Source organism: Fringilla coelebs (genome assembly GCF_963513975.1).
Source record: "Fringilla coelebs genome assembly, chromosome: 6".
Classification (NCBI taxonomy): domain Eukaryota; kingdom Metazoa; phylum Chordata; class Aves; order Passeriformes; family Fringillidae; genus Fringilla; species Fringilla coelebs.
Genome location: NC_140034.1, coordinates 16839490 through 16865136, shown reverse-complemented (window position 1 = coordinate 16865136; position 25647 = coordinate 16839490). Strand labels below are relative to the sequence as shown.

At 39.7% G+C, this 25647-nt stretch overlaps 2 protein-coding genes across 4 annotated transcripts in view; one reads left to right on the top strand and one right to left on the bottom strand.

Moving 5' to 3' along the window:
- Positions 1–895, bottom strand: part of RPS6KA5 (ribosomal protein S6 kinase A5) — a 68932-nt gene extending 68037 nt beyond the window's left edge. For both annotated transcript variants that reach the window (XM_084208473.1, XM_084208475.1), the window contains exon 1: positions 412–895. In XM_084208473.1, coding sequence (XP_084064599.1) covers positions 412–475 — 64 coding nt within the window. In that variant the 5' untranslated portion in view covers positions 476–895. The remainder of the gene's footprint in view (positions 1–411) is intronic.
- Positions 896–1118: 223 nt separating this feature from the next.
- Positions 1119–25647, top strand: part of DGLUCY (D-glutamate cyclase) — a 48155-nt gene continuing 23626 nt past the window's right edge. Inside the window, exons 1-5 of one of the 2 annotated variants that reach the window (XM_084207853.1) lie at positions 1119–1211; positions 6342–6410; positions 17706–17779; positions 21140–21215; positions 24510–24619. In XM_084207853.1, coding sequence (XP_084063979.1) covers positions 24511–24619 — 109 coding nt within the window. In that variant the 5' untranslated portion in view covers positions 1119–1211; positions 6342–6410; positions 17706–17779; positions 21140–21215; position 24510. Of the gene's footprint in view, positions 1212–6341; positions 6411–6488; positions 6574–17705; positions 17780–21139; positions 21216–24509; positions 24620–25647 lie in introns of those variants that run through there. The other variant, XM_084207854.1, reaches the window with a different exon arrangement.

Sequence of the window (25647 nt, the reverse complement as noted above, 5' to 3'; positions counted from 1 at the left end):
GTCACATAAAACGACTTCATTTAGGACTGGAACAAACCGGGACCCCCAACGCAGCCATAGAAGTCGATCACACACACAACTTACAAAAAAAATAATGTTTATAATGTTTATAAGAGAGCGTGGCTACCCTTTATCTCCTTCAAAAGCGTCAAATACCACCAGGAAGTGGGACAGGGAAGCCAGGCATGGAGCAGAAGTCGAAATCAACTACTTTTTTCAGAAATAAGAGAAGGCCCCCTCCCCGCCCCCATCGTGCGCACTCCTGCCCTTATATTTCAGCTCATCCTCTTTTTCCCCCGGCCACTGAGATTTCCCTACCAACTCTCGGCGCTCCCTGCTCAGCCGTGTTTTCCTCAGCCCGGGCCGCCCGTGCCCTCCGCCCCCGCGCGACCCCCGGGCCCGCCCGCTCACCGTTCCTCAGCTCGTGCTTCACCGTGAGGAGCGGCAGCTCCGCTTCCCCCGAGGGTCCCTCCATGTCCTCACGGGCGGCTCCCCCGCCCCGGCCGCTCCCGTGAGTGTGTAAGCGTGGCGGCGGGGGGATGTCACCTGGCCCGAGACGGGTTCTATTTTCCAGGGGCGCTCCGGGGCAGAGGGGCCATGCGGGCGCGCTGGGGTCTGCCGCTCTCCCCTCCGCCTCGTTGGAAGACGGGGTGGGAGGGGGGGCGGAGGTGAGGGGAGAAAACCCCAAACCTACACCACCCAACAAAAAACAGTTATTAAAATCTGGGGAGGCACACGCACGACGGCTTCCCTCCCCAAGCGCTCAGAACCAGCCCATGTCCTTGCGCCTCCCCTCCCCCGGGCTCCGGCCGCCCTCCCCGCCCGACAGCGGGGAGCGGAGCGGAGCCGAGCGGAGCCGAGCGCGGCCGGGATAGGCTGAACGGCACGGGGGGAGGAGGCGGGAGCGCCGCGGGGAGCGGCTCCTACTCAGGCGCGCGCGCCCCCTCCCTCCCCGGGCCGGGCGCTCATTGGCCGCGCGCGCCCGCGAGCCCCGGCGGCCGTCGGGCAGAGAACGTTCCCCGCGCGCCGCCCCCGCCCTTCCGCCGAGCGCCGCGCGCCCCCATTGGCTCGGCGGCTGCGCCAACCGCCGGCTCCGCCCCCCGTCTTCCCCCCGGCCCCTCTACTCCCCGATCTTGTTTGTAAACATTCCCGCCCGCCTCTCTCGCTGACCCCCGACCCCCGCGGGAGGGCGGGCGCTGGGCTGCCGAGAGGTAAGGGAAGGCGCTGATTGACCACTGGAGCTGGCAATCACCTGAGGGAGGGGCCATGGCGCCCTTCCTCGCGTTACGGGCTCGTTCCATCGTACTCCAAGGGGGGAGCGGCCGTGGGCTGACCCACTCGCAGTGGCGGCCAGGGGGAAGCTGGGCTCCAGCCTAGCGCGGGGGAAGCGGCAGCGGGATGGGAAGCGGGGTATGCCCGAGAGGGGATGCGACGGGGCAGGAGCAGCGAGGCACAGCAGGGGACGGGGGGATTCCCGCAGGGCCCCGTCGCCCGCCCGCTGAGTCCCTGCCTCCCCGCGCGGGAGGCGCGGGCGGTGCGTGCGGACTCGCGGCGGCGGCGCGGCCGGGCTGGAGAGCTGCGGCACACACATCGATAGGCCCGCCTGCAGCCCACGGCGCGCTCGGGTCACCGGGCTCAGGGGCCCCACGACACGGGGGCGCGGGTGGCGCGGCCCCCGGTGCACGCAGAGGCCCCGCCTGGTGCCGCCTTCCCCTTGGCCGGGGCCGTGGAGGGGGCGGCGAGCGTGGTGGCCTCTTGGGAGGTCGAAGAGGCCGCATGTACTGAAGTGAAACCAGCCTTGGTAATCGCTGGAAAGGCGCACGGCCTGCAGGGTTATCGCAGCTCGGGAGGTGCCTGGCAAGGGCTTGCTTATTACGATAAAGTGGGAGTGGGCGAGGTTGCTGGGGACGTACATCCATGTGCCCGGTTCACCTTGCCTTACCTGGGGCGCGTTCGTCTGGTCCCTATAGCTGCGAGGGAGAGGCTGTCCTCGCAGAGGGCTTTGACAGCGTTTTTGGGGGAAATACGGTTCAAAACACATCGGGTCTGTTCATCTCAGTTAAGCCACTCAGTCTGTTACATCTTAGAGGCAATCTAGTATTTCTAAAGCTGTCTTCATTTCCTTGCCACAGATAACTCAAATTACTTTTCTCTCCGTTTCTTATTTACAGTAATTTCTGACTTGTTGCCCTTGAATGCCACTGCTTCTATCCTTACACACAAGTTGCTAATTCACAATGCCATGTCTCAGCAGTAGTGTTCACACAGAATCTAATTAAATGATATCAAAGATTGATGAAATAAAATGTCTTATGTTAACCCATTCCAGTTTTAAATATTTGTGTGTTTATACACATATATGTTAAAAAATGCATGTACATGTGTAGGGGGATACAATATAAGAAAATAAAGGTAGTATAGAAAGTAATCTTACCCCTTAAGGAGTTGCAGTTGAGTCAATTATTAGAGATTAGGAACAGGCCTGACTTTAGCAGGCTGCAGCTGTAGCCAAAAAGAAGAAGAGTGTTATAAAAGAGTGGGTTGGGTGGTTGAGGGGGAACTGGAGTCAGTTGGCTACTGCGAGAAGAAGGAAGGAAGAGTCAGTGCTTAGAGGAGCTGCCTATGAGAAACATCGAAACTCTAAGCAATATAGAACCTTTGCAATATAATGACAGTAGAACTCTTGCAATATAATAACAACATACATGTATACATTTCTACAGTTTCCTGTGGAGAGATTGAGTTTGGCTATTCAAAGTCAGTAAGAGTTTCTGCTTTGCAATTGTTTCTATAGGAGACCTTAGGTTTAGGGTGCCTTTGCAGTTGTCATCCCAGAAATTAATAATACTACCTAAGGGTTTCATAGTATTTTTGGTAAAACTTTTGTACCAAGCAGTGCAGCTGTTCTGTTGAGGTATCTCCCTGTGGTGTATGGTACGCACATAACTCCTCCAAAAATGTCCATCCAGTTACTGCCTTTCCACCAGTATTATATCAAGACTATAAAAATAGAAAGTCTAAACATGGGAGATGTTTTTAAACTAGAAAATACTTGATTCCCTAACTTTTGTCACTTGTTTTTAGAAGCATCACTGTTGCAGAGAAAGTAAATATTATATAAAAAGTATAATAGTAAACAATAAAAAGTAAAATTGAAATATTAAACTGAATAAATTATTTATTAACTTATTAATTTAATAAGTTATTGCATCTTTGTGACTGCTGGCTCCTGTGTACATCTGGTGGGGACTGTGAGATTTACTTACTCGTTACAAGGCGTAACAACCACTTCTGAGGATTCCATGTCCCATATACTAGATTTTAAAGAGCCTGGTGCTATATTTCATCCAGTGGCTCTACTAGCCTACACTTGGACTAACTGTCCCTGGCAGCCTTAGAGGAGAGAAGCTGAAATCTGACTCCATTTACGAGCACTCAATGTGAGAGGTGCTGGCATTGAGTCCAGTAGTTGTTAATAGCCTTGGTTTCATATGTTCAAAGCTTGACAGGCTGTATCTGCTTATTTGCCCCGTGCTGAAAATTTCTCCTTTCAAATTTCAGGTAAAGCAGCTTTAAAAAATGGGGCAATAACCCTAAAATAGCAAACCAAGGATACTGATCCATGCTGATGATGTATATTATAAAACACAGTGATTATTGTGTATATTTCAGTTTAAGATGTGACTGGCCTTGTAAAGTACTACTGCATTAACTGAAAGCTCTTTATTATCACTGAGGGATCCCCTGATGTATTTGAAACATGATCATTCCATTTAAAAAAATATTTTTTATATAACAGTTTCTCCAGCGTTAAAATGTTTTGCAGTGTGATTCTTGTGTCATGTCCAGAAACAGCAAAGCGGCCCTGCTGAATGCTTGGAAAGAATCCCACCTTTTGACAGACAAAAGAGCTATACTTGCACTGAAATCCTAAACCTCCTGTCAGTAGTCCATGAGTACAAGACTGTGCTCAAGTTTTCCTTTCAGCTGAACTTTGGGAGCAGTGGAGGGTTAGACTTGGTTGCATACTTGACATAAGAGTAGATCTACCTTCAGTAGAATGGTCCAGGCATAGTGGGCTGGTGACATTGCTTCCATCATACAGCAGTATCACATGGCTTTGTGGGTGGCTATTAAAGGACAGAGTTCTGTCAGCCTTAAGGATATATTGGAATTACAGATAAGTGGAAGTATACAGGCTACATCTGTACCAGAAAATAAAACTGATTAGGACTCATTCTGTAGGTGTCAGGGAAGTGGCATGACATAGCATAGTGCAGCTAAATTCTTTCCCCTTCAAAACAGTGGCCTTTTTTTGCACTGCCTCCTGGATTTGTCGAGACAGCATACCATTACTGAGCTATGCTAGCCTCCAGCTTGGATGTACAAAGACATTGCCTGGAAGAATACTGGCCAGGGACCCAGCCATTCCTGGAAGCACACCAGCAGTCAGAAGTATGGATAGTCAGGTGCCAGCACTGATTGGGCCTTTGTCCTGTTTAAATCACTGCACAGACTGTCACAGAGTCAGATGAGGGAGGAAATTTGGCTCAAGCCTGCAGTCAAAGCAGCATTAGAAAGTCCAGGAAGAGTGATGGGCTTAGACCCAGAGGGAGTACAGACTGGTCTGTAAGAGATTTCTTGTTAGTTTGGAGAAGTAAAGCCACAGTTGGTATGTAAAGTGTGCTTTTAGAAAGTGTTACATGCATTTAAATACATTTGTGTGTCTGCTGCAACACTGAAAAAAATCTACTGTTTGTATGATGTGCATACAATATACCCCTCTGGTATAAAAGGAAAAATATTTGATGTTTAAATGATTAAAAGCTATGGGGCAGTGCAGAGCTACTCATGCTCCATAGTGTCAATGGTTTTTGTTTTTTAAGCAGCATTTTCATATTCATGCACACAATCTGACAGGTCAGTCAGCCAACAGTTCAGTGTTTGGGCTGAGCGTGTGCTGCAAGTTTGGGAATATGGAGTAACACCATTCTAAAGATAGATGTCCCTTCTCTACCCCACAACACAACTGTTCAAAAATATGTGTATTTACTTGCCATTCCTAATTGTCAAAAGAGGGAGGAAAAAAATGCTGTGGGAAATTCCCACATGGAAAGATATTATTGAGCTTCATTAAAGAAAAAGTGTCACAACATTTTCTTTTTGGTTCTAAAAGAGGTGGTGTGCCAAGCTGATTCTGAGGTGAAATTGAAATGCTCAGTGTACGTTGAAATGCTCAGACGTCTGAGAGGAAATGAGAGAGAAAAAGAAGAACATGAGTGCTAGAGCTGGATATTTCCAGGGTGCCAGTTTTGAGGTAGATTTACTTTGTTTCTGAAGGGGAGCTGCTTATGGAAATTGTAGTGTCTATGGAGCTAAAGTTGAAGGTGTTTGGTGCTTTCCTATGGTCAATTGAATTATTATAGAAATAGGTGTTATTTTCAAAGAACACATTTTGGAAAGCTAGATGATACAAAATGTTCCCCTTAATCACTCCACAGAGAACATTTGCACAGCAGAAGGAAAAAAGTATCAAATTTTGGAAATCACAAAATTAATTTAGGGAAGGATTCACTGTGAATGACAAACATGACATGAAACAGCTTTTGTGAGAAAGTTTAGTATTAGTTCTAGTTTTTAGTTTGCATATCTTCTCTGTGTTTTTTATCTTTTGTTTAATCTGAACCTTTAATTGAACGCTCTGTGCTTGATAACTGTCAGAAAAGTAGACTGGGTAGGTATATTTGCTGTTAAAAGTATTTTTTATGAAACTGCTCTGGGCAACAGTTTTATCTCTCTAAAACCACTTAATGTTTTTACCATGAAAGGAGAAGTTATGCTAAGCATCCAAGTCTAATAATTCTCTTAACGGAAGTGGTACAACTCTGTCAGGAAGTGGATCATTTCTTGAAAGAGTGCATTTAAGCATTACTGCTTCTAGGGTCCTGTTTCAGTTAGTATTAATTTCTTCACTGAAAAGTGATTTGTTTATTTTTTCTTCAGTCACTGTACAGTTGCAACTACTATTATTACAGGCAACACTTTCGTAAGTTTAATTACTAAAAGTCTGCCTGGTTATAAAAGAGGGGAAAAGAATTGTCATGTGCTCTCAGTTTCTGATGAGGAAGAGGAAAATGAATGAATGCTGTCCATAGGGGACAGAAAGAAGTACTAGCCATTGACAGAAAGAAGTACTAGCCATTGAAACAGAAATAGGGGTTTATTTCACTTTTTGAACTGCTAAAGCTTCTTAAGGTAGGCAGAAATGGAATTTCTGTTTAATAAAAATAATTGACTTTTGATTTCTAATCCTCACTCACAATTATTTGAATTTTTTTCAGATTTGTTGGAGGGAACACAGAGGACTGTTCTACATAATGGTGTCCTTAAACCTCAGTAATACTCACTGAGTAAGCTCAAAGTCCTTTTCAAAAGACCTACATGTGAATTCCTCACTATTTTGAAAATTTACTGTCAACTTTGAAGAAGGTGACTTTAGAAAGGAGAAGTTAATCAAGGTGATCTGAAAGCTAGTGATGATGAAAATAAAAAACTTAACTCATCATGAAGGCTGTGAGTACATTCTGATAGTTGCAGAAGTTATGGTTCTGTTTTCCTACCCCAGAAAAGGAAGCATAAACATGAGATAAAAAGTGTTTAAATGGCAGAAATTAAAGCTGTGCATTGTAGTTTTTAATGAGAGCCTGCAGAAAAAGAGTGAAAAGAAGTGCCACATAAAATGAAGGGGGAAGGACAATTTTTGAAAAGCAGAAATGAAAAATAATAAATTAATTTCCATAAGTTTTCTTCTAATGATGTATTTAAAGGTATTGCATCTGTTAAATTACCACAGAGCAAAAAGAGATTTAATGCAGTGAACAATTATTACAGAGGCTCCTTTCCCTTTATCTTGAGAAAAGCTGTCTGATTTTTGATTTTGAGCCTATTCTTTGATATTTAAAAAGATAAGATGGCTCCATGCATTGAAATAATGGAAAAGAAAATCTGGAAACAAATGGATAAATTAAGATAATATATTTCAAACTCATTTTGTGTATCTCCTGGATTTTGAAAGGAACTTAGAGCTCCTCAGAAAACTCCCATTAGTTTCAAGTACTATATTAGGTGACTGGAAGGCACCTCTTAACATAGAGTATTATAATATTTTGTAATACAATATGATTTAATATAATCAGCATTACAACTAAAAACATCTTTAAAAGGACCAGGAGAATGTTTTGATGAAAGATTACCCTTAGTTTTAAAGAACAAGAAGAAACTAAAATGTGTTAGAAAACCAGTAGATAAATATATTTGCATTAATATGGCCTAGATATAAAATGCTATTGTGAAAAATCAAGTAGCAAAATCTATGAGAGTGAATTACAAATTTTCAATACATCCAAAAGATGGGGATTTCTAAATTTACCTGCATAATTGATGCTGGCACTGTAAATTGTGTGACTTGGGACTAGAGATAACAGGTAACTGGTATTGAACCAGTTCTATAATTTCATTACTGTTTTTCTTAATTTTTTCAACCCATACTGATTTATTTAGATACAGGATGCAAACTAGGATATCTCTAGCTCAGCATTGCTGTCTCCAACGGTGGCCAGGAGCAGCTGCATAGTATCATGAGAGTCTCTGATTTAACAATGCAGTTCCTAAATAAAGACATCCATTTGTTTGCTTTGACTTTGCCATTTGCTAATTTCATCTGATGACCCATAATGATTTAGTTACAAAAGAAGAATTGTTACCTTTTATTTCTTCCATGATTTTGTTGCATCTGTCCCTATTGCCTATTTCATAGGCAAGCCCAGAATATGAAGCAGTAACTTCACCACCTAAAAATATCCAGTAAAATATTTACTGTAGATGATCTGCTGTAGAGGTTATCCACTAGGCACTTGGAGTTCTTTGAGCTTCCAATAATCCATGCACAGCCTAATTTCTTTCATTTTTCTTAAGTAGAGGACTTCTAGGGGAAACCTACGTTATTTAAATGTTAGAACACTCAGTTTTAATAATTTTTTTTTTAATGTAAAGTGTGTGCTGTGACAGTCTTTGAAGAGGATGTCAAATTTCATTTGGTCAGAAAGCATTTTGCACTCCTTTTGTAAATTCCTTGGGATTTGCATTTTGTCTGAAGTGTTAAAGACTTCTATGCAAACAAGTGCCCCATTAAGCAATTTTCCTTTGGCTGTCATTTATTAAGCCTGGCTAAGAGTGAGGTTTGGCATCCTCCTTCTTACAACATGTCACATTCAAGCTTACTTTTCTGTTTTGACTGCTTCTTAATGTATTGATGGGGGGAGCATGACAGCAATGCAGATTATTGACATTGTAAATAACTCCATTAACTGAGGTATTTCAACCCTCTCACCCCCGAGCATTTTTGAGCTTTAATAAAGATTTATACTAGTAACACATCTCTCTCCATTTTTAAAAGAACACATTCCTATTCAAGCAGATTTTATTCCAGACCAAACACTGATTACAGAAACTGTTGTAAATTATTTGCCTCTCATTCAACTCAGTGTTGCCTTCCTGCAACTCTAGTGAGATGCATCTTCAGACTGGATGTCAGATGAGGCAAATGCCACAGATTCTTAGAATTTCTTGTAATATGCAGAGAAGTTAGTGTATGACTTTGACTAAATCACTTCTTCTCTGGGCAACTGTTCTTGCATTAACCCCAGCCAAGCCCAACCACCTGCTCACTCACTGCTCCACCAGCACATTCGGGGAGAGAATTGGAAAGGTAAAAGCTGGAAAACTCATAGGTTGAGATAAAGACAGTTTAATAGAGAAAGCAGAAGCCACACACACGAGCAAAGCAAAATAAGGAATTAATTCACTGCCTCCCAAGGGCAGACAGGTGTTCAGCCATCTCCACTAGAGCAGACCCCCATCACAAGTGATAGTGACCTGGGAAGATGAAATCTGTCATTCCAAATGTGTCCTGCCTTCCTCCTTCTTTCACTCACTTTATATACTGAACATGATGCCATAAGGTCTGGAATATCCCTTTGGTCAGTTTGGGTCACTTGTCCCTTGCTGTGTCTGCCCCCAGCTTCCCATGCACTTCTAATTTCCTTGCCAGCATGGCAGTAGGAAGAGCGAAAAAGGCCTTTGCTTTGTGCAAGCCCTGCTCAGCAATAACAAAACCTTCTCTATTGTCATCACTCTGTTCAGTCAAACCCAGAACACAGCTCCATACCAGCCACTGTGAAGAAAATTAACTCTACCCCAGTCAAAACCAGTTGTAAGGCCCCAAACAACTCACTTGATGAGACTTTAAACAGGGCTTACAGTTGTTAATGGATTTTGATTTAGATTAATGGGAGAAATACTGACAAGATTTTCTCAAGAGATCAACAAAGAAAACTTTACTGGCAACTCTAGAAAATCAAATAATTTTGACCAAAAGTTTATAGTAGCATTCGGTCAACATAAACCATTTGCCAAAGTATTAGTTTCACTCATTCAATTTAGCAAACTCAAAGCCCATTCAATTTCAAGTTACTCAGAATTCTATCAAGAAGGAATCAGAAGAAAGAGAGAAAAGATACTGAAAAGAACAAATATAGCTACCAACTCCTGGGTTCCAGCAGTGTTCAACTAATAGAAATTCCAAGAGGAGGAAGGTCAAGACATTCTTGTCTCATGTTTGGCCTTAAATACACCTTGGCCTTCCTGGGCCCTTTCCCCAGGTGGGACTTCAGTCATTTGGCCACTCAGGAGCTGGGTTGGGAGCTCCAGGGCAGGTGTGGAGTGTTGTCTCCGGTGTGTTGGGGATTGGTGGCTGCTGTGGGGCAGGGATAAAGGCCCGGGGGGTGTATGGGGCAGGGCACTGCCTCAGCAGGGAAAGGCCTAACCTGCCTCTTCCACACACATGTGAAAGGTTTTGAGCCAGCAATGCTTCCACTTTCTCACACCAGCACATAAACATGTATCTACAATGTGGTGTGGCCTTATAATATCTTCCTGCCCAAGAATTTGGTTTTGGCAGTTGTGAGATGCTTGCCATTATTTTCCTGCTTCTTTAGATAACAAGTTGATTAAACTGTTCTACTGTGTGACAGTATTTTTCTTTAGAAAACTGTGACTCGTAGAGATACTAGTTTGGTTTATGCATAAGATAAAATAATTACTTTTTGATAACAAGTACCAAAACAACAGAACTATAAATCATTTGAGTTTGGACAGGAACCCACTGCAGTCCCTGAACACTATCCTTTGGTGGACATTTAAGGAGGAGATGGAGAGGATTTCTGAGGAAATCTTCAGAGCCTCACTGCTTTGGCAAACAGCAAGTGTTAATCCCTTATTTAATCTTGTGTCACAGGGCAGACCATACCCATGTTTTCTGTAGCCTTTTATGTACTCTTTCGGACTTCAGCTATGCCATGTAAAAGTAATCATGCCTCCTCTAAGACAGCAGTTGCCTAATCTTTCCAGTGCCTCTCTTTGTCTGCAGAGGTAAATGCCTTCACACCACCCACACACCCCAGGAGAGCATCCTTCCCCCCACTCCCTGCCTCTGCGACATCCATTTGCCTTTAATTACAGAGTTAAGGATGTTGTTGTCACAGCTGAAGGTGACGTTAAGTGTCTCTCGCATCATCACTTGTCTCTTCCTATTGTTGCTTTTACCCCTCCATCTTGAAGCTTCACAGTGCATCCTCTTAGGTAGTTGAAGCTTTGGGCTACAATTTAATCTGGTTTGGCCTTATGGATTTGGTTGTTCTGTTTGGTTTTGTAAACTTTATTCCTGTAGGAATTCTTAAGTGTGACTAATATAGAAGTTATATACTCTTATTAAACCAGAGCCTTTTCTAGAATAACCGTAAAACCAAAACATTTAAAGAAAGTCTGCCTATCCATTTTAATAATCATACCATACCTTGTTTGTAGAATAGCCATTGCTAATCCTCATCTATTTACTTTGGAGAAACTTATCTCTTGTTTTTTTAGATTATTTGCTTGTCTTACATCTACCTATTAACTCAACATATTCATGCAATAAAATATTCCAGCCATCAAATTACCCCCAATATTCATAAGTTGTTTCAAAGAAGTGATGAATGTATTCTGATTTATTACAAAAATATCTAATTAATTAATTCTAAATGTTTTTATAGGTGGTATCAAGGCTATATTCAGCAAAAATTTCAATCTCTAATTGAAAACATACAGCTTTACAACAGGACAAGTGTTCAGTGCAGAGGAGAGATTACATCGCCATGCAATAATACTAAAGAGCCCTTGCTGTAGCTGGGCAAGATACAGACTTCATGCTTAGTAGGATGCAGACTCAGTAAAAACAGCTGCCCCCCAAAATTTCTTATTAATGTGATATGATGAAAGCCCTTAGGAGACAACTATTAACTGGGAAAATTATTTTTTCATGGAAGCTGATAAATACTATAAAGGTCAAAAACTGGTTGTCTTCTGATAGACACATCAGAAGTATGTGTCTATCAGGTACATAATCAGCCATCTATATGTGTGATATCTTCTCTATTCCTGTTTATTTTTAAGAAAGAGATTTGAGATACTTGACTTCTGCAGAGCTCTTGAACCCAAGGTCACTGAAGTTAGATGCATTTCTGTTAATATTCTTAGCTATTTTTAATATACATAGTTTATATCCTAAACAATGCCCACTTAATGCACTTTGTTTCACATATTTTCTTTTGTATACTTAGTAACCGTAGAAGAGTCACATACTGATCATTCTATTCTTTGAATTATAGGTTACGCGTTTTGGACTTTTATTCTGTTAAATTACTCAGTCTTAAAATAAGTGTTTAATTGGGAGCAGTTTGCTTTATGTGATCAACCATGGAGTGAATATATATATTCATATATAATGCATATATATATATATATATACACACTTTTTTTTTGCCTAGATTTTGAAACCAAGTAGAGATCACAATATTTTCCTCCTTCTAAAGGAGTGGAAAATATTGTGTAATATTATCCAAACTGAAGCTGGATCTACTCAGAATGCTTGCTTTTTAAACTTTCCACTAAATGGGCGAGGGGTGGGGAGAGAACCATGTTTGTTGTTTGATGCAAAGGACATCAATTTCTTTATTTTTATATATGGTTTCATATTCTTTTATACACTTTCTGGTAAACATCTGGTATGTTTGATGTCTAGCAGAAAGTCTCACTTCATTCCAGGCTTATAATTTAATGCTTCAGTGAGCTTGCATAACTTCTGAAAATTTTCCCATGGACACAATTATTGTATATCTCATATATCTGCAGTTTGAAGTGCTTAATAGGTTCAAAATCAGCCTTGTATAGCAAGCTTTCTATGTCAAACTCAGCTAATTTATAAAGACAAGTATTATGAGACTAGAAAAGAAATTTCCATTAGGAAAATCTGTCAGTAGAGAATGGAGTTTGAAAGTCGTTAGGTACCATCATCTCTTCAAATGTTTTAGTAGTAGTAACTATTTTTTTATACCAGTCTCCTACTGCTCCATCAGTCTGACTGAAAATCACAGCAGTTTCTAGTAACTGATGCCTGTTCGTCTTCCTTTTGACTGATTAAAGTCTTCTCTTTTCAATTTGTAATGAGAAACACCTTGGTCCTGTATTCAAATCAGGAATACAATTCAAATCAGTTCTTCTATCTTTGCATATTAGTAAAAATACTTCCTGGTAGTTAGGATACAGCAATATATGACAAAATACACGTTGCTGTATATGATTTTGGCTTGGTTATATTTCTAGGTAGCTGAACAATTATCCATTCTGCAGGTTTATTTTTTTCTCTCCAGAAATGCTGTTCCTATATATGCTCCATCTTCAAAATTCCAGGTGGTCCCAAAAATGTGTCTTTATACTAACTATATTAAAAGAGAAACTACCTAAATCAGTCTAGGTTTGAACCAAACTCATTGCTTCCTTTCCCCCACAATCAAAATCACACACATTTGACTAATCTTTTGGAGACAAACCTCACAGCTTTTCAGAGTTGTTTTTCAAATGTGAATGCTTTATTTTAATTGTACATTTAGTATTGGAGCACATTAATGCAAGCTGCTGAGTGCTTTTAATTTGTCTTGTCTTTTGTCAATGCATATACCATGTAGTCTGACCTTTCTTTGGGAGAAGATACTGCTGAAAATTGCTGGAAGACTCATGTAAGATGCTTGCCTCAAGAGGAAATATATTAATGGAATTAGGATCAAAGGAATGCCTGTGTTTGTAGATTGCATTCTGATACAAAGACAGTTTTGTTACTTTTAAATATATTGGCTTTGAAAGTGGAATCCTAATGAAACAGTCCCTGCAAAATTCTTAGCAGTTGCATTTAGTTTTCCAAGTAAAGTAATTTAGGAGGTAGCTGGTGAAATCCATATGAAATGCTGCAAGCTGCAGTTACATGGGATAAAGTCCACTTGGATATCAGATTTTACATTAACTTCTACAAACAAAGAAGTTTCCCTTAGCTCCAAAGTTTCTGAACCAGAGGTCATGAAATGCTGGAAGGACAGCTAGGTTTTGTGAATGTTTTCTCTGCTTTTGAGCTCTTCCTTAGGGTGTACATTATTGATCCCTGTCAAAGTCAGGATACTGGGCTAGATGTAGCTTTAATTCTATCTTCTGAAGAATATTGTTTTAATGATATTTTGATTTTTTGGACTTTATGTATATATTAACTGTACCATGAAATTATTCAGTCTCTATGATGTAATGTCAATTGAAAATCCATTTCAATGGAGGAGGAAAATTTAGCCAGATCAAAAACTAATGCTCAAACAAGCCAAGACTCTTTTCTTATTTGAATATAAAATAAACCAAAACTTAGCACACTCCCCATACTTTGGATATATAATAAGATATGTGAAAAAAAGTCCAAGAACAAAAATGGACTCTTTAAAAGAGCCTCCTAAATAGGAATATCAGAGAATGGTTTGGGTTGAATGGGACCTGGAAAATCATCTAGTTCCAATCCCTCTTCCATGGGCAGGGACACCTTCCACTAGACCAAGTTTCTCAAAGCCCCTTTCAAACTGCCCTTGGGCACTTCCAGAGATGGGCAGCCTGGGTCAGTGCTTCACCACCCTCTCAGGAAATAATTTCTTCTCAATATCTAACCTAACCCTACCCTTTTTCAGTTTAAAGATATAACCCTTTTTCCTACCAATTCCAAATGTGGGATATGGTATTTTAAGGTATGTTATTACAATTTCCTACCTGGCATGTGTACAGAAACCAGGAAAAAGGATCAATGGTTGCTAAGCAGACAAAAACAGAGCTAGACCTTATTTCTGAACTGTACGGTTCATCAGTACTAGTTATATTGTTAGCTTGTTTCATATATGTGTTTCTAAAAAGCAAGCATATAGCTTATATATTTTTCTGTCTTTATGCTTTCTTTTCTGTCATGTCTTTCTTTACGTAGCTCTGCATATAGGATATGGCTTGTATGCAAACATGTCTGCAACTGAAGTACATTACAGCAAATGTTAAAGCACTTCATCTCTCCATGAGCTCAGTGGGACTAATTATCTGCTTATCTCTTTTACTTATATTCATAAAAGTACTAGAGGTTTGAGTCCTTAAACTGTAAGCTCTGTGGTAAGGTTTTATGCATATTTACATCTACCACATCTGGGGACAAAACTCTAAAAAACAATAATAATAGTAAAAGCTTAAACTTTTGTGCTGCTTCTATACAAAATATAGGCTCAATTTTTGAATTAAAGCACACCAAGATACCAATCACTATAGCTTATTTATATCTTCAAAATATAAAATGAGGTGATAGAAGTGTAAAACATTTTCAGCCCTTACCTTCATATTCCTTGGTAATGAAAATCAAAATTATGACATCAGCGTCCCTTTCAAGCTAGCTAACTTATGCTGCAGCATTATGAGTCATCTCTTTTAACACCAAACTGCTTTTTTAAACAAAAATTCGATGGTGAGAAAAGATTTGAGGGCAATACATGTGCAGATCTTACTCTATTCAATGAACATAGGGAAAAGCAGGGAAAAGCAGTAAAAGTTCAAGATTAACTCTATGAGCTAGCATTTTTCAACATTTTGAGCTCTTTGTTGATACTGCTCATGATCACAGCGGTTTGAGATGTTCAGTCTGCCTGCTGTAAATGCACTGGACACAGTGGTGTATTGTACATAATTGTGTAAGGCACTGAATAGCTACAGAGTGAGAGTGTTTAGTCAACCGATACCTGATCTAATCTGTCAGCAGGAACTTAGATGTGAAGTTCTTCACGTGGCCTGTGCTGGGACCAACAGCAGAGCAGAGCTCCTGAGCTGCTCCCTTGTTGCATTTGTGGCTGTATCTGTCACACTCCCTTGTACTTGCTGCACAGCCATGGTGCTGCTGCCACTAGTGGTGATGCCCCGAGGGTGCCATGACAGAGTGACTGTATCAGGAACACCCACATGCTGTGAGATCAGGCTGCCCAGGACGGTTCAGTAAGGGCCTGTATCCTTTCAGGCCCTTAAAAGTAAGGTAATTGGGAATTTTCTTTTGAGAACACAATGCTTCAGTTCAAGCCCACCTTTCTCCTATGCAGTAAGCCCTATGGCAGCCTCTAGCTATGGTGTAACATTTTCTGCTTTGCCAAGGGTTGCTGTGGTGGATGAGGACAGTTGCCCAGAGTAATTACATCATATGCTGGTCTTGAATGACTGTTTTGAGTTCAGAAATGGTGAGGGCAACTGTTGACACTGCAGCACCAACGCACCGCTTGCAGAAGGTCTCTTCTCATGGTCATCATGGTTGCCACTTGCCTATAAAATTAGTTAATTCCTGGTTCCTGCAGATGACTGGATAATCAGGTCAGTGTAGCTTGGTTGAACTGCCACATCATCCAGGTCTTCCATCAGTCACATTACTGTGCAGCTGAGGTCCTCAAAGGTTCACATGTTGTAGAGCTTCATACTTTCTCTGTACAGGCAGGGGAAGAAGAGTAAGGAATGATGTCGAGATCTTCATTTGAGCCCACTAGAAGGAGCTTTGACTGTTCAGGATTATAATTCATTCATTCGACATGTTCTTGTTCACAAGTTTAGGGATGGTGACGATTATCGTTGATTATTTATGGAGTCTGTGATGCAGTCTACCAAATAAGTAACATCTGTGGTTTTCAGAGCTTGGGCATCTTCACTAGTGACAAAGCAGCACTGTCTTCTCCAAAAGGACTGGTATTCTCCAAAGGACTGGTATTACACTGATATATGTGTAATTACTATTAGCACTGCTTGTTGCTATTCCTTCTCATTGTCCTGCTGTACTAAGTGTTGGTCAAACACACCCTGAGCTATTGCAGCTAGAGGACAGATGTATCTGCAGGTGCCTGGCTCCACCAAACAGACCAGTGAGGGCAGTTTCCAGATCATCATGACAACTATAGTCACCACGTAATACCACAGTTGTCTGGTATGCATTAGTGAAAGCATAGTAATGCAGCCATAATTTGTCCATAACTTGGAATCCTTCAAGTTAGTATGGATGCTGCAGAACAGAGCTGTCCAGGTATCCTTGATGCAAATTAACATTTATTATGGGGGGGCAGTGTGGATGCTCCAAGACAAAAAAGCAGTCCAAATGCAGACCATTTGCTACCACATAGTACAGTTGCTAACAGCAATGTACCTATACTTACTCCTGAAAGTTGCAGTGAGGTATTCTTGGAGATCCTGTCACAGATTCATCTGATCATTCATATAGCACTACTTAAGCCTTGAGGTTCATCAGGGAAATGATGCTCTGTCCTTTTGAGCTGTTCCCAGTACTTCTTGGTCTAGGAGTTGAAGGAAGCAGTGGAACAATGAAAGTTAATATCTCTTCATCACAGGTATGTGTGGAGATGGAGATATTTGTTCTTGGTAGTTTGAAGAGGTACAATTCACTAGAAGTTCTCCACACCCAGCCTGCTGAGACACCCACATCTCAAGGACGCTAACATTGTGTAAACACATCAGCTGGAATAATTTAAGTGACCATTGCTGAGGCGAATTGCTTGGTGAGCAGTGGTGGGTGCAGTGACAGCACCTGCTGACAGATGTGAACAAAAAAGGAATGGCATAATCCCGGAGGTAGCCTGAAAGACCTGACAGCAAGAGCGTGGCACGTTTTTTGTGAGCATGGTTCTATTTTTATGATGTGTAGGTAGCAGAACATCACTTATCTGCTTACCTTCAGGTGGAATTCCTTGGTAGGTATGAGCACCCCATCAGCCCTGTGACCGTGCATGATGTGACTGGGTGTAACCTAGGTGGTGACATATGTTCTTATCAAAACAAGCACCTGTGGCTGCTGCCTTGCCAACAAAGCAGTACAAGTAATTGTACTTTGTCCTATGGACTCCACTTTCTTTCCTTCTGAATAAGACTGGAAAAAAAATTTCCCTCGCTTTAGGAGTTTTTACCCAGCCAATGCCCATCACCTTTGCTGTGTGCAGTGTTAGCTGGCCAGTGCTGCCACAGGGGCACGGGAGAGGCTGGCACTGGTGGTCTGCAGCAAGGTTCCCCTGCATTCATGTGCTGTCTTGGTGCCAGAAGAGGCCAAGATAGAGAAATAGTATTTGGACCCAGCCCAAAAAATTGTGGAGCAACTCTTAAAATCTGTAGCTCAGCATAGATTGGGAAACAGTATTTAAATACTATCCTCATGTTTTTCTTTCAATTTCTTGAAGTTGAATAAGCGACTCTTGTCATCTTATATGAAAACAACCTTCGGTGGATCATTTGCAGTCTCTTCTTGCCACTGGTGAGTATTCCCGTCAGCAAAGTCCAGGGCATGAATGTAGCAGTTTGAAATCTTGATGAATTTCTTAGTCTCCTCTTAGGTGTATGCTGCATCTTGCCAAAGGTGCATGTAAGTGAGGTGGCTGTTCCAAAACTTGTTGATCATATGTATTTGTAAGGTGATGAGGCAGGAAAGTGGGTATTAGGATATGACTCAAGGGGTTGGAAGGGTGCGTGAAGTCATAAGGGCTCATCCTTTGCAGGATAAAAAAGCCTGAACAACGGGGATCTTGAATAGGTTGTGCCCATGCAAGGGCAGGGTCTGATGTGAACTATTCTCTAGTCTCTGCCCATATTTCTCCACCTGCAAAACAATTTGTTTTGTCCCAGAGCAAAAGCTGAGTGTAAAGTTATACCAATGCAGTGGTTGCAGCAGCATATGGTGCTGTCTGAAATGGCTGCTTTGAAACTGGTAATTGCTTTCTGTTATTTGTTCTTAATATACTGAGAGAAACTAGATGTTATGTACCTTTTTTGCAAATAAACAAGATTGCATCAAAGACATATTGATCCCATCAATTTCTCATCCTGACATAATCTGCAGGATCTCAAGTATATGCTGGCTGCTTTAAGCAGCAGACTGAACAATAATGGAAGCTAATTTAAATTTCTATTTGCAGCCCTCATTTAGAGGTGCATAAACTTCAAACACAAATACCCTATATTTCAAATGTAAAGTTAAATAATAATTTGCTGGATGAGCTACTGTCTGAAAATACACAACACACTCCCCTTTTGGAATGATACACAAAGATCTTCTGTGCTTTGAAATGATTCATAGCAGATGGGAAGAAAAAGATCATTAATTAATTCTTCAAATAAAAGATCACAAGTGTAACTGAGAGATCCTGTTGGAAAATCAAATGGACTAAATTTTCAGAGAGCTTTTGCTTTTCACAGAAGTCTGCTGGCAGAATTTCAAATCAGCTTGATGATTAAACAGCAGGTCATTTAAAGTGTGTTTACGTTAACAAGCTTCTGATAACCATATTCATTCTAGGGCAAGGCAAAGTACACATAGTGTTTGTTAGATTATAATTAGTTTAGATTACTTTCCATTATGTATTGGTAAAGGCAGCCCATGGGCTGGCTCATGTTTCAGGTTACTCTGCTGTTTCTGTTCGTGCAGCAGTAGCTCTGGGTAAGGTATCTGAGTGACAATTATCTAAAAACTCTGCCCAGCAGTTTTAAGTAGTGACCCTTGCACTTTTTTTGGCCCACGATCCCGTACATGCCACCACCCATTCTTATTATCAAACTTTACACTGAAAATAGGACAAAAGTGATATGAGCAATGCAATGTTATATTTCGTAAGAGTCTTTGGGCTCCTTGCAAGCAAGTCTCTAGATTATGCTGCACCAAACCATATTCTTACGAGTCTATCAGTGCCACTGGAGAAACAGACCTGTAATTCATAACACCAGAAACTGGTGTTAACTACTTCGCAGTGTTCAAACCTGTTTATTACCCTTACCACCCATACTTTTTACAGGCTGTGTATTCTCATGTGCTCCATTTTTGAAACCCCAGAAATGCTATTTTTTTTTACTTCAGTTTCATTAATTCACTTGATATGTGTGAAGGCAAAGTAGTCGCACTGACACTTCTGAAGAATGTTTTAATCCTTTGTGTTATTACATAATTTCTTGATTCGTTTTTATCTGGTGTGGTTTAGCACAGCAGTATGGACCCACCCACTGCATCTCAAAGTGTAATCTCTCTGACACTTAACTGACATTTTTCCATTTTCTTGGATGATGAATAATTTACAATGTGGGCCTGTAAAGAATCTATGTTCATATTTAAATATCTGCAAAATTCACAGATTCACTTTTTCATTTTGAAAGCTCTAAGGTAATAGAAAATGTTTCATGTACTGGCATTCTTTCTTTTTCCATAAAGAGCTTTTGTTCTGCAGATTGCAAAAACACTTCATAAACTGTAGCTTGTAAGATATATAACTTTGTAAGGCAATTGGTGGTTCCACTGTCAGAAATTAAGAATGAAATAGAAAAATGAAATAGAAAAATTAAGAATGAAATAGAAAAACTATGCTTAAACCAAGCCTGTCTGTAATATTTAAAGGGATATATTGATATAAACATATATTCACCTATGAGTATAGGTGGGGTCAGAGGAGTCTAAATCTTAAATCTAAGTCTGGGAAAACATTTGTAAATTTATTTATTTATGTGTATTATGAGTTCTGATGTTAGACTATTTTGTCTCACACTAGGAACAGAAAAAGCTCGTTTAAGATTAAAAATTAAGATGTTAAGGTGCAACTGAGAGATACATCAACTATAGGAATTAAAAAGAGCCAGTGAGAGGAGAGAAGGCTTTTAAACTCCCATATTGCCAGAGGATGCAGTCAGACAAACCAAGGAAGCAAGTGTTACAAAGGTTAGCCCAGCTTGGAATTGTGGAGATAGGGGTCTGAACTCAGGGAGGAAAAGATGCAGAGATAAAGGCACACTGTAGAAAAAGAGGAAGAAAATAAGGAATAGCCTGGAAGACGCAAAGAGGCTACTCTGTCCATGATACAAGTAATCTGAAATGCAGGGCAAGATCTTTTTTATCTTGTCTGTAACTACATTTTTCTTGCTTCATGTCTTCCTCTCAACATGCTTTTTTCTTTGCATGAATTGTGGAGTTTGGGGGAAGTAGAGCATATTCTTTACAATCAGTTACAAATACAAGGTTTAGAACCAGTCCTGTTCCAGTCATCTCAGCAAAGATCAGCACAGCATTGCACTCAGTCACCTGTGTTCAACTGTGCTCTGAGAACAGCATGTAGAAATGGTTATTGACTTAGAGCTTCATATGGAAACCAGGGATCAGAATTTCTAATGAAAAAAATATTCACCCTCCATATCTGGCTTTCTTGGAAATTGTTATTGTCTTGGTAATGAGATATTTTGAAAATCATCTGGGCCAAATTGATCAGATAGTGGTAACTGCTTAATTACACTGAAGTCGTGCTGCACAAGTATTTACTGAATGAAGATGTCAGCTAACAGTTTTATGCTACTTATTATAGTCAGACCCAAGATCTGTTAGAACTTTTACCAGAACTGTACTGTACTTTTACCAAACTGTACTTCCTGACTGCCACTATGATGCAAAGAGAGTTTTTCCCTTTAATATTTATTTATATTTCTTGAATCTTTTTATTATAAAGATTTATAATATAATGTCATTTCAATACAATATTGTTCCTGACAAATTGATTCATTATTCTGAACTACTGATCTAGCATAAGCTAAACTGTCATCACTGCCTGATCGTACATCTCCCTACATAATTTTCATCTCTTTCCAGCTTTGAAGTTTTATCATCCTTGTCAAGATCTGGAAGTGCAGCTCAGGATATGGAAGTGCCCACAAATCAGTAGTGGGTAAGTGCCATCTTAATGTCTCAGACAGCAATGTATTTTAATACTTATCCCTTTAAGTTCAGTATGTAAAACTCAAGCTACACATGCAATACATTGAACATTTAGAGTCAAGAAAACTTTAAAAAGAAAAGTGGTTACTGTGCTTTCTAATGTGGAAGCAGATGTTTAAGAAAGTGTTCCTCAAGAATGAACTTGATGCTTCAGTGCTGTGAAGCTTTACTGTATTGGTTGTTGTTGTTGAAAGTCAGGAAGTCTGATGTGAGCAGCATGACTTAGAACAACGTCTTTTTTCAGACTGGGTGCTTTAAGTATGAAATTTGTTATTATGTAGCCAGTCAATGACCTGATTTTCAAACACTGTTTACACAGGATTCTATCTGGTCTGCTTTAGATGTTCATTTCATTAAAGACAACACACTGGAAAGCCAGATCTTAGAAGCTCTTTGGGAGGACACCACATAGGATGCCTTCAGGAACAACAGCCATCTTAGAAGCTCTGTCAGCCTCTTCTCTTAAGGCCTTTTGAACACCCTGCTTGTTGTCTTGTGTCATGATCCAGCATACACCCATGAGGTGTATACTATCATTATCTGAAACTTTCTCAAAACAAAGTAAAGGAATTAAGAAACCTCTGCCAAAGAACAGATCCTGCTAACTGATTAACCACTGTCTCAAACTGTTAACCTAGAGTGCTGCTTGAGGCCCCTATGAAGTCAGTCTGTGCACTTTATTAGGCATCCTGATGGGAAAAAAGGGAAAAGATGCTTTAAGATCCTAATTACCTCTATACTTCTCCCCAGTCATTCCAGACATGCCATGGTCATGATAGCTTCAAAGATTTTTTGGGAAGTTTTAGAGACAGTTGGAAATTTAAACCTGACTATGCCTCCTCGCTTAGAGAAATAGCATACTGCATTTCCAACTATTTGTGGGCAAGTCATATAGCAAAAGCTGGGTTTTACTGGAAGCATCTCACTGGTTTTATTGTCTATCCAAATTTAGTAATTAATAAACAAAATAACAGCACAATCTATCACAGATATTGTACAGCAAATACAGTGATCTAAAGTTAAAACTCTGAACATTAATCAAATTGAATTTTTCCTGTTACTATATAAAATCGCTCCAGGAAGATGAGTCTTGTCTCACTGCGCTTATACAAAGTTAATGTTTAAATTACTTTCTAATGAGTCATCATCAATAGTATATGTGTTCACAAGTAGGAGCAACAGGCCCAAGTGCTTCGGTGTGGTATCTACAGGTGACATTTCAGCATTGTTGATATTCATCGTCCTGTAGCTTGCTAGTCACTTGCTGTCATATGAACCAAAAGCTTTTAGGGACCTAAATGTTTGCTGATAAAATCTCCTAGGTACTTTCATTTCTGCTGCTGGGCACACATTTTATAAGAGGTCAATCAGGCTTTCCCAACATCAGAACAGGGCATTTGTGACAAAATACTTAGCTAAAGACAGCTTTTGGTCCAGACTAATTTTCTGAACTTCAGACTGTCTTTCAAGTCCAAGTAAACTAGTAGTTCATCAGTAGCAGGCCATCAACCTACAGATTATTTAGGTTGTTCTAAAGATCCTTGGAAATAAAGAAGAATTATCTGAAAAAATCTAACGAACACATCTGGAATGTTTTATTAGGATCATTGTATTTAGTTTGAAATCTCTTGAATTAATCATTCCAGACTGGTGTTAGAAATTCTCTTTACAGTAAGAATAGGGTATCTTAAATTGATACTTATGGGCCTGAATTAGTGCTCGGTGACATCTCTATATCCAACTTCTTGTTATCTTTAAAGTGTGTTTGGAATTGTTCATGATTTTGTAATGAAGACTATTTTTGTACAGCATACAAAGTGATAATGTAAAAGCAGCTAGATAATGTAAAAGAAGAGCTAGAAAGTAGTAAGCTGGAGTTTAGAAGAAAGACTGTTTTCTTCTGGCTGACAATGTTATATAAAGATTTCAGAATTAAGAATAGATACAAAGTTTACTTTGAATTTCAGTGCACCCGACTTCAGAGCTCTGCAAACTCTGGGGAACATTTTTGACAGACTAGGATAAAAGTATCATTTCAGTCACACTATATCACTGCTCTTCAAGTTAAATTACAAAATGATTGCTCAGAGGTATAAATTTTCACACTATTCCACTCTACTCTCCCATTGTGAGAGTGAAACTTTGTACTATCATAGTTACAGAACAAAAAACTGTAGACTTTTAACAGAAAAGTTAACTTTTGCTAGAAGGGTGTAACATCTCATTACATATTAATTTAGTAACTATTAATTTAGTAACTCTTTTAAAAAGAGCAGCCCAGCTTCTCTCATATTTATTACTTCTTTTGAATGACATTAAGAATGGCTTGTTCTGAATGAAAGAAAAAGTTGGAGGTTGGTAATTTGATTGGAGGATAATTCAGTTTTTTTACCTAAAAGTAACCAAGGTTAAAATCATTTGCAGCCAAGTTATTATTTTAGCCAGACTTAACTCTTACTTTTTCCTAATAGTGATGTAATATATCCTTTTTAGTTATTAGTAGTTGAGGTTGAGAGAAAAGCTTAGTGTGAACTTTGCAGAAAAATGACATCTTAACTCTTCAAAAGAAGTAAAAAGAGGCAGAAATTGATTGTAATTAGGAAACTTATATCTGTACCTACTCCAGAGTGTGTGACAAGTGACTTAAACATCTCTATATGTGTTTTCCCAGTGGAAGAATAGCCACAGGAGTATTCACTTCTGCATAATTAATATTTGAAAACCATAGTACATGTGAAACGTATTACAGTGACACTTTCTGAATGTAGCTCTATCTTTACCACAAGGCTGCCTTGCTAATTGCCTAAAAGTATTTTGATTAGAGAAGTGATATTATACCCTGGTAGGTTAATCCACTTGTGCTTTTGCAATTTTAAAGTTACAATGACTTTTGGAAAACTGAATATTCTAGAAAATTAATATTTATCAGGGAGGAAATAAATGTTTCTTATATTATAGGGCAGCAAAATTTTGTGTTTTATCCCAAATATTAAAGTGCATGTCTCCAGCTAATTTGTTGAAAGATTCAGTTTGCATATAGTCATAGAATGTCAGTAAAATAACCCTTTGAATCTGATCTCCCCTTTGAGCTACAACTTAGAATTTCCCAGTGATAATGACTTTGGTGGAATACAAGGAGGAAATGTAAACTAAGTTCTCCAGAAAATCAGAATTTAAAATGGTGGGGGGGGTGGGGGGAGTGAAGGTGCTTTGTGTTTAAATTTATAATTCTCTTTCTCTTAAGGATGAAAACGCTTTTGACAGGAGGGTTGAAATCTCTCCTTCCCTGTGTGCTAAGAAGAATAATTAGATGCAACAGACTAAGTATTAGTAATACTTCTGGAATGGCAGAAGGTAAGTAAACCTAACAGCCCTCTGTGCAAAGTGATTCTATTTTAGTTTCATAACTATGTGGTTTTTGTTTGTAAAGGATTGAAGAAGTATCAAAAGCACCAAAGTAAAACAAAAGAAAATGTTATGTTCTTAGGTGTTTTTGAAATCATATTGTAAGCATCTGACTCTGTTTTTTAAATCATAAAGATATATCAGTGGAAATGCACCATCCTACCCGAGTAATGTACACAGACTTTGTTTTCAGTGTCTGCAGTGCATCCCTCAGCTTCCAATTGTCATTGAGAAATGATGACATATAAAACAAGTTGATGAACAAACAGTTTCATTATACAAAAAGAACCATTGTAACAAATTATCTTATGTTGTTGTTAACCAATTCTTTCTTGCTGCCCTCGTTGCCATTCACCATAGAAGTTAAAAGCTCTTTCTAAACTTCTCTGAACTTGGACATGAGTGTGTTGAATTAATGCCTTGCTTCAACACATCCAGCTCCACTACCATTGCTTGTGAACACATTCATAATGATGGCTCCATAATGCAAGTGAATCCATCAGGAGATATGGGTTCTATACAAAAAGTAAGGAGAGCTATCAGGAGGAGCAATAAAGTTCTCAAAGTGTTATAATGAAGCTTCCTGAGTTTATGGAGTATTTGCCTGAAGATTCAGCCTCTCATCTGTAACTAGTATGTGAAGTTCAGTGTTGTCAGTTGAATGCCCTGACTAAACCCATAATTTTAAGAACTCATTAATATAACCAGCAAAGCAGAATGTGCCTGTGGATTTCTTATGGATGGCAGGGAATGAAATTGAGGGGTAACCAAACTTAATGTTTTATTCAGTGGTTAATGTTCTATGTTTATTTAGGAAAAATATTTTTCTGTATTTAGCAAGAATCTTGTTCTGTATTTAGTAACTTCTGCTAGTAATAAAATGATTTTTTGTGCTGACTACTCCCAAGAGAGCAGTTTGTGGACGAATTCAGTATGCAAATGCATGCTTACCTCAGCCTTTGCTTTGCATTTTTCCA